Consider the following 10,044-nt stretch of genomic DNA (forward strand, 5'->3'; position numbering starts at 1 on the left):
ATCTCATACTGTGATTCTCTTTTCTCTTTTTCACTTTTTTACAAAATGGGTAATTAGTGAGAAAATTAGAACAGCTTATTTGCATAGATTATGAAATACGAGATACATATAAATTCTAAAGTTTATTGAATATTGAACTGAATTAAAGGACAACCTTTTGACAAATATTTGTTCTCCTAAATTACATATTTCATATTTGGAATGAAAGACAACATAGTAAAAGGAAACAGACAGCAGAAAACACAAACAAATGTGTTTATGTGACATTGAAAACAACTGTATTTGAAAAAGCCATGGGTTGGCCAAACCTGAGAAGTCTCAACAAAAATATATAAATATTTTTTGTTGTTGAACTGAAACACACAGTACTTATTTCAGTCCATCTATTATGCATTCTTATGGGAAAAGTGACACATCAGTTGATATCTTTTGGATGGTTAACAATTTCCATGTTCATTCCAGTTATTGGTTAAATGTTCAGATTATTGTATCATAAGAATATCAGTGTCATGTCATAAAAGAGGCAGTTGTTTTTGAAGATACATGACATGCAATAATGTATGTATTCGTGTGGTTATGAATATATATATGCATTTTTTTATTTCCCAATACTGATACTGATGTTGATTAACCAACTTGTATATGTAAATTCATTGGTGTACTGCCTATAAACATATTGTTCCGTCATTACTATATGACATATATTTTGTATGTTTTGAATGTTCTCATGAATAAATAGTAGAATGCTAAGGATAGTAAAATCCGAGATAAAATGTCATGTTTATTGTTCAATCTGCCTTTCCTCCGTCTGCGTGGAGGCGTCTGTCCTCCTGCCGGCGCGTGACCACCCGCGGGCCGCCCTCAGCCAGCTTTGCCTTCGGCGGGAGCGCTGCGCGGAGCTCCGCCACCCGACGTGGCGCGTGTTGGTCGCTACGGTGCGCCCGCCCTCCGTCTGCTCACACACCGTCACGCCCTCGCTCTCCAAAGGTATAAAATCACTTGACCATTTCCTATATATATTTACATATTCGTTGTTAAAAGAACATCTTACCTTCTCTTCGTGCTTCTCGAAGAGCTCGGTCAGGTGCGAGGTCTTCCTTGAAAGATAATCACTCGCGCAGGTCTGAGTTCCCGAAGACGCGGTGCGTTGCTTCCTTCCCCAGGGCACAGGGAAGGATCGGCAGCCCACAGGAAGGCGCGGAATGGACACTACGGGCGTTTGGCAGGCCTTGGATTCGCAGGTGTTCCTTGCACTCTTGAACCACCTGGCTGCTGCTCTGCCCAAGATAGCCCCTGCGTGTGGACGGTATAATTTCCTCTTTTTCCTTGGCGGAGTGAAGTGCCCTCCTTCAAGAGCGAGAGGGCGTTTGAGTGATGATGGATCATCCTGACGATGCTGTGACAAAGGCAAGAGCGGTGGCCTGGCCTCTGTCATCTTCCCAACACTATCCAGATCAGCAAAGTGAAAGTCAGCTTATTTGTGGAGTCATATATGCCGCAGATGCACGACCTCCCAGGCCCCACCGTTAACGAGGGCCCTCCACTTGTCCCTCAAAGGAGTCGGTCACACAGCGCTTGAAAGAGACAGGACTAGCTAGTCGTAACTTCTTAACTTCCTCAATGAATGTTAGTTAGTGACAAATGTGTTATTTCCATTTTTTCGTCTCTATTCTCATAAGTTAGTCTCAACCGCGGTTCATCGGCTGATGTACCGTAACAAACAAGTCAAAATAAAATTATATTAAAAACAACATTACTTATTGTGTGGAACATAGTTTTGTGAGAAAAATGTCAAATTGAGACGACACAACATGAATTCCACTTTTAACGTTACTGACATTTAAATCACACGTGCAGAGGTCTCTAAGAATACCGAGTAATGAGGGAAACCCCTAGATATTTGAACTTACTATACGAAGTTACGTTATAATACGCACACTTATCGGGGTGTCAGTACCTCAACATGTTGGGTAGACGATAGGGAAGTAATAACACAACAATTTCTTTGTTTACGTGAGTTTAAATACAAAATTTGGACGATAAATGTCTAAATAACTAACCTTGTCTGTTTGCTCCGGAAGCGGAATATAGTTGCCAGCGTGCCTTTTATGAGTCGTTAAAATCAGCTGGTCCATGAATGAATGTTCATGTGAAATAACTGCCGTCGATAATTCAACAGTAGTAACAAAACTAAAAAAAAAAAAAACACTAAGGGAAGTACAATTTGAATTGAAAATGAGCTTATGTAATTCAATTGCCAGCGTTGTAGAAAAATGTTCCTTATATTTCATTTGCGCTTCTCCAAAAGTTTTAGCATATAAGAGCAGAAACTGGGTTTTAAATGACACGGATTAAATATTGAAGTTTGAATACCTGTTTGTGATTATAAATGTATGTAGTAATTCGTCTGTCTGTCATGCTCTATTTTCCTCAGCATCCCATCTTCATTACGGGGAGGCTGCCGGGTCTGAAGTATTTTTTTTCGATACACTTTCATATAGTAGAATGATGATATTGATGATGATGATAATTATTATAATTATAACTATAATGATATAAATATATCTTTAAGTTGACTATTGTTGTTCGCAAGATATTTATCATTACTGTATTATTAATGTTATTCATTATTGCCATCATCATCATTATTTTTTATTTATTTTCATATTTATTTATTATATATTATTTTTGTTTATTAATTATCATATGTTACTTTTATTTTTTTATATATGACTTATTTATTTATTTATTATGATATATATATTTTTTATTATGTATTGTGATATATATTTTTATTATTTATTTATTATGATATATATTTTTTTATTATTTATTGATGTGTATTGTTCTTAATAATTGTTCTTTATTTATCATTTATTTTTTAATAATAATATTGTAGTTATTACTGTTATTTTAAGTCGTATTAATGTTAATGCTCTTGTTGTTATTGTCATTAACATCATTACTTGAATCTTCGCCATCATCACAACAACATTAAATGCAGTAGTACTATTAGTAGTAGTAGTAGTAGTAGTGATAGTTTAAGTGTTAGTAATTATAGTAGCAGTAGTGGTAGTGGTGGTATTATTATTATTATTAGTAGTAGTAGTAGTAGTAGTAGTAGTTGTTGTAGTAGAATTAGTAGTAGTAGTAGTAGTAGTAGTAGTAATGGGTATAGTGGTGGTGATAACAGCAACAAAGCGATTGCTAAACTGAAGTGGTCACTCGTGCCATCGTATTGCTGCAATATTTAATGTCTGTCTTTAGAATACATTCGTATATTTCTGTATATGATTTTTTTCTATTATTTGCTGAATTCATATGTATTAGTTTGTGTAGATGTTAATTTTTCGTGATTCGTATATGCACGTATTCGGAGTACCTTCCGTCGTCCCTCCAGGGCTCGAAATAGATGGCGTGTTGATGCATATTTCATAGTTTGATTTTAGTCATGTATAACGAATCTATTAAAAACCTGGGATGGTGGTGGTTAGTGTTTTTTTTTTATGTAATGAAAACAATAATGTAGGGATTCCTTCACGCGCGCTACTAAACTAAACACAATTCTTTTCGTTTTGTTTGTGATTGACGTTATTTCTAGTTTGAAAGGGAGGGAAGCTATTCATGCCAGATACTAATTAATTTTCATAATACACTCTCTGTTTGGGATTCTTACAGCGGTTATCTTCAAAACCGGAGTTAGGAGGCTTTGGATCCATTATTCAAATGAACTAGTCAATTTTACCAGGTCTTTCATTAAAGCTAATGCTAAATAGTATCAATAATCTTAAAATCTTGTGTGTGTGTGTGTGTGTGTGTGTGTGTGTGTGTGTGTGTGTGTGTGTGTGTGTGTGTGTGTGTGTGTGTGTGTGTGTGAGTGAGAGAGAGAGAGAGAGAGAGAGAGAGAGAGAGAGAGAGAGAGAGAGAGAGAGAGAGAGAGAGAGAGGAGAGAGAGAGAGAGAGAGAATGTATATGTAAGTAAAAATGAATGTGTGTATATAAGAATGCATATATGTGTATGTATAGATGAATAAATGTAAGTATATATGCACATTTGTATATTTGTATATATATATATATACATATACATATATATATATATACATATATATATACACACATATATATGTATACACATATATATGTATATGCACATTTGTATGTATATATGTAGGCATATATATAGAGACATACATAAGTATGTCTTTATATATATGCATATATATAGAATATGTAAGCATATTCATCAGTGTATGTGTATATGTATGTCTGTATGTATGTGTATAAGTATGCATGAATTATGTGTATATAAATTTATTTATGTGTATGTAGGTATGCATATGTGTGTGTTCGTGTGTTAGTGTTAGTGTGTGTGTGTGTGTGTGTGTGTGTGTGTGTGGTGTGTGTGTGTTTGTTGTGTGTGTTGTGTGTGTGTGTTTGTTAGTGTGTTGTGTGTGTGTGTTTGTTAGTGTGTTGTGTGTGTGTGTTGGTGGTTAGTGTTGTGTTTGTGTGTTTGTGTGTGTTGTTGTGTGTGTGTGTTAGTGTGTTGTGTGTGTTGTTGTGTTTGTTTAGTGTGTGTGTGTGGTTGTGTGTGTGTGTGTGTGTGTTGTGTGTGTGTGTGTGTGTGTGTGTGTGTGTGTGTGTGTGTGTGTGTGTGTGTGCGTGTGCGTGCGCGCGTGCGCGCGTGTGCGTGCATGCATGCATGCGTGCAATGTGTGTAATGTATGTATGTATATGCACATACGTGCGTTTTATAACTGATTGGTTATTTAAACATCCAGAATTAATCCCATATTTTGTTTTGATTGATTTTTTTATATGCCAAAACAGTGATTGGTTTCATCTTCAGCTTAATTCTTTTATCACTTACCTTATTTTCTTTGTTATTCAAGTACTGATTGTCATGTCAGATTTCAACAATGAACCCCAAGTATTATGAATGAATTTTAGTATTTTAGTTGGTCCAGACTTCTATAACAATTAGACCTTCTGTGTATGGATCATTTATATGATAATTTGGCTCTACATCCTTCTCATCTTAGCAGGTAATTATATTAAATTTGCATAGGACCATTTTGAAAAATACCTTATAATTTCCAGATATTTGGGCTTTTTATATTTTTATTCACTGAGGAATGTGCCAGTGAATAGAACATTAACAGGATACAAATATTTTGGCAAAGAAACCAAACATTTGCTGATTGTGAGGTGATGCATTATTTACTTTTAAAAATTATATGTCCGTTTCATCAGTAACATAGGTCATATGCCTGTAATATATTTTTGAATATGTACTGTTTATACTTTACTACACAAAGGAGACAAATTTCTTAAGTGCAGGTCATGAGCACTCAAAACATGTTGATTAATCAATAGTACAGTATTAAATATAAATAAGTAATTAGGGGGAAATATGAGCAAGCAAATAAATATGATTCTTTTTAGGATAGTAGGTGATAAAGGAAAGGTTGCATTTTGTACACATTTATTCATAGCCAATAATCCAAGTTTAAGATTCTTTCAAAATATGATCACTTAGGTTTAAAAAACAATACCACGAGTACAGCATTTTCCCTGAACACATACCGGCTATGGTGTATGTGTACCACTTGTTTTGGATACATTACTCAATTATTCTGAAAAGCAAATATTAAATAAATTCTGCCCAGCAAACCAATATTTTACCTTTTGAATACACCAGAATTCCAAATTGTCAGTGAGAAAGAGAGAGAGAGAGAGAGAAATTAACTTTCCATCTTTTGGGATGTTTATTTCCTTCATACTAACATCTGCAGCAAGATGAAGAGAAAGATCAATATTGGATTATGTCACAAGAACAAAACAAAACAATGTACAGTTGATATTAGCAAATTGTTCTAGTCACAAGCAAACTATTTCAAACATCCACTGGGAAATACTGATTCACTCAACTACTCAAGGATTTAAAATTCCATAACCAAGTCTGCCTCAAGAAAACAAAAACAAAAAAAAAGTCATGTTTTGCTGCATTTCATACACACAGTACTTTGCAAGATCTCTAGGAAAATCTGCAATATATATTATTTACATCTTGGTAATGGTATTCTTAAGACCTTGTCCAGACAAATTTTTGCATTAATTAGAGTAGGACTTGAATACTTCATAAACAGGTGCTCATAATTCTAACAAGACCGAGGAACACTATTTTGTATGACTTGTACTGAATATTTTTATTTTTATTTTTTTTTTTATTTATCAATAAGCAATAACACTGTATTTACTTTTTATATAAAAATATTAAATAGATTTTGAACTAGCTTAGGCAGTAAGGAAATGAGTATACAATTTAAAGGGAGTCAAAACCCACAGCTTTTAGGGTTCAATTCAGATATAAAATACAGGTATAAAATATTTAAGATTGGTGATGATAATGAGGATATAAGTACAGAAGGCAGAAGGTAAGTTTACAATCCTATTACAACTTTACTTATGAACCTGAAAATTTCAAATTCCATTTAAAAGTAATACAACCAATTATTTGATATATACATATATTCCACAATGATTTTGCAGAATAACTTAGATGATTTTTGTCTGGATTATAAAACACACACACACACACACACACACACACACACACACACACACACACACACACACACACACACACACACACACACACACACACACACACACACACACACACACACACACACACACTACTCTCTTATATAAATGAGTAGGTGTAAATGTGTGTGCATTCACATCTGCATGTATGTATTTATGTTCATATGTAACTATCTATGTTCATGTATGCATATGTATGTATGTTTTTACATGTGGACATATGTATGAATGTAAATATGTACATATGCATGTGTATATAAAGTTACAAGTGTGTGTGTGTGTGTGTGTGTGTGTGTGTGTGTGTGTGTGTGTGTGTGTGTGTGTGTGTGTGTGTGTGTGTGTGTGTGTGTGTGTGTGTGTGTGTGTGTGTGTGTGTTTTTAACAAATAATTTGTAAAATTGTTTTCCTTTTTAGATACTGGATGGCTATAGTATGAGGATAAATTTGCTTATGCCACTGACCCTAACAGTGACAGAGTTTGGGAACAGTATAAAGCTAACTGCATTTCTGACAAAGTGGCACACAGCAAGCCAGTGCTGACAGGGTAGATTATGATTGCTGTGACAGTTTGTTGTGGTACTCCTTTTTCCCCCCTTATTTTTAAATATTTCATAACCTTACAACAAATACTGCTATGGAAACAGTACTGTGGTGAGAGCATTAAGAAATTTACATTTTCCCATACACTTCTATGAAAGTTTTTCCTTCCTGCCAAGCTTAAAAAAGAGAGAAGAAAATCAAAAGAAATCCCATTGATAACAAAAGGGTTAATGAACCGTAAAAACAACTAAAAATAAGGTTTGATTGTGAATATGGCATCTGAGCAAAGGAAAGCCAGATTACAAGGCCTTTGGCAGTCTACCTGTTAACTCTCCTAATGCATGACTGGACTCTCAAAGTGAGTGCTGGCTCCATTACTATCAAATCCAGAAATCGCAGACAGCACTCAAGAGCCTGAGATATCTCCTGTAACAAGAGTGAGAAAACGAATTATAAAACGCTAATACCAAGGGCCACGTAACCTTCTACAACCCTTTATGTGACTTGCTTCTTCATGATTAAAACAAAAGCTAGGTGATACACCATCACTGATGAATAATGACTATGACAATCATGGACATAATAATTATGGCAGCTGTATAATCTTATGGAGATGATGAATGAGATGCTCGTTGTGACTGGATTAAAAGGCAGATGGCAAAGGTCAGAGGATTTTGGCGGAGGTGGGATTTCTGGCCTCAGAATAGGTAGCCATATTACAAATATATACCTTAATCTCCTATTTACTTTTTTGCAATATGTCATAAACTCAACAGTACAGAAGAAAAAAAAAAAGGTGAACATGATAAAAACATTTAGTGATAGTAATAATAATTAAAAATGTTGGTTATATTAAAAGGTAATGGCCAGAGCTGAGAAATAATTGATTTTTCTTCAAAACTTACTCTTTGGTACCATGTGATAAATTTAATCAACAAATAAATGTAATCAGTAGGTTTGCCTGTCTGCCCCTCTAGTGCTGCTGCCATGCTGCAAAGTCGAGTTTTGGGAAAAGTGCATGAAGCCATAATGACATCAGAGAAATGCTCATTTTCCATGGGCCTGTCTCTAGCTTTCTTTCACATTGTCTTGCTATCTCTTTCTTGTATTCCTCTCCCTTTCACTCAATCATCCTTTCCTTTTTCATTTATTCATCTGTTTGTTCTCTTTTCCTCCTGTCTGTCCAATTTTCTGCCTCAGTAATGGGTTTCTATTCTGATCTTGTTCTGCTTTGCTTTAGCCTCTACTAATACATATCTATTGTTTGAGAAATTAAGTAGATCTGAGAAATGATCAGCATCAGCCAGTCCCTTACTGTGATGTCATCAAGGCCTCTCACATTCAAATTTAGTTCTGGGGTTAGGCATACTTCAAAGGTAACTTCCATCAAAACTGTAAAACAATTTAAATTCAATTGTTGATGGGAATTATTAAATGATATTAAAGAATAGATTTTGGCAAAATCAGAATAACACTGGCCACCACCTTTAAAATAATTTACTTAAAAAAAAGTACTACACATTTCATATTAATAGTATATGTTTCGTTCATAATCTGTTAAGATCTAAATATTTCTTTCATGCTAAAGATTAAAATCATGTAAACTATCAATAATTTTTACAACAAATTCTAAGAGCATGTTCATAATAAATAATGTGACATTTAATACCATTAGGTTTCACCATTTCTCATTTATTTATCAAATTCAATAACAGACCACCATTAGCCACTCCCATCTCAAACTCTCACACTTTCTCACTCATACATTTTTTGTTGTTTTTTTTCACTCACTTTTTCTCTTTCAATCCTTGAATTTCTCAAGCACATTTATTCTCACTCTCCATCTCTTGCCCTCAAAACCTTTGCAATCTCGGCCACAATACAAAAGGGTTACAATGCACTTTGTTAAATGATGAGGATGAATGCCTTAACAAGGCAATTCTTAAAGTTCAGCATCATTACGTATGTACTGTATAACACATCTACACAATCTGACTAACTTCAAACTAAAAAATTCTTCTCAACAAATGCAAGCATCTGCCTTGATGCTCTTGCCATGTAATTTCCATATGTTTTTGACAACAATAATAAAAACAGAAAAACATGCCACCTCTCATAAAGCTATGTATGGCCACACGCTACCCATAACAGTAGCAGTTCCAGATTCAGAAAAAAGATCATACCCTACACTGTCTAGAAGTAATTTTCCTATACTGAGAGCATAAAACTTACATATATCGGAAACAATAGAAACATAATACTTGAGTACATTATGAGACTAACAATTTGTCTCACTGCAAAAGTGGTCATGTAAATCAAAAAACCTTATATGCCACAGAAAATATTTATCATACACAAATTTTTTTTTTTGTTTTGTTTTGTTTTTTTTTGGAGGGGAGGAGAAAAAAAAAATAATAAAAAATAACATGCACACAAATGCACGCACACACGCACGCACCTGCTTTTCACTTCCCTCTAAAAAATAAGCAAATGATTCTATATTTGCAGCACAGTAAGGCTGAAGGAGAGGCTGGTCTAGCAACTTCAGTTAGTGGGAAGAGAATATCAATACTTCTACAACCATAAGCAGTGCGTGCGTAGGACTTACATATTTCTTACCACACATTAATTTCATTAGGTATATTTTCTAATCAGTCAATCCACAATGCTGTTTAGGAAAAGACAGGTATGGAGAAAAAAAAAAAAAAAAAAGACCCTCTTTTCTTTTCCCGAGTTTTAATAATTTCCCCGCAAAATATAAAATATAATAAGCAAAGGGCATTGTGGATTGATTGAACAGATTTTTTTTCTTTTTTCTTTTTAAGAAATTTCTTGCACAGCTGTCAAGCAGTTTCTTAAGGTTATAATACCCAACTGTGGATAAGGCTCACAAGAGAC

The 10,044-nt window shown here is 34.4% G+C and overlaps 1 protein-coding gene across 2 annotated transcripts; it reads right to left on the reverse strand.

Moving 5' to 3' along the window:
• Nucleotides 1-768: 768 nt before the first annotated feature.
• LOC119592596 lies at nt 769-2,634 on the reverse strand. Of its 2 annotated transcripts, XM_037941597.1 has the most exons (3): nt 2,374-2,634; nt 2,061-2,190; nt 769-1,574 (listed from the first exon to the last, which is right to left on the reverse strand). In XM_037941597.1, exon 3 carries the CDS (start codon nt 1,433-1,435, stop codon nt 782-784), a length of 654 nt encoding a protein of 217 aa, XP_037797525.1. In that variant the 5' UTR covers nt 1,436-1,574; nt 2,061-2,190; nt 2,374-2,634; the 3' UTR covers nt 769-781. The 2 variants fall into 2 exon arrangements, with proteins under 2 accessions (XP_037797525.1, XP_037797447.1); XM_037941519.1 differs by having other exon boundaries at nt 2,061-2,634.
• Between the last annotated feature and the right edge of the window lie 7,410 nt (nt 2,635-10,044).

Source organism: Penaeus monodon, chromosome 1 (genome assembly GCF_015228065.2).
Source record: "Penaeus monodon isolate SGIC_2016 chromosome 1, NSTDA_Pmon_1, whole genome shotgun sequence".
Taxonomy (NCBI): domain Eukaryota; kingdom Metazoa; phylum Arthropoda; class Malacostraca; order Decapoda; family Penaeidae; genus Penaeus; species Penaeus monodon.

Coding starts and splice junctions, on each gene's coding strand:
- LOC119592596 (XM_037941597.1), bottom strand. CDS start 1,435: ATGACAGAGGCCAGGCCACCGCTCTTGCCTTTGTCACAGCATCGTCAG.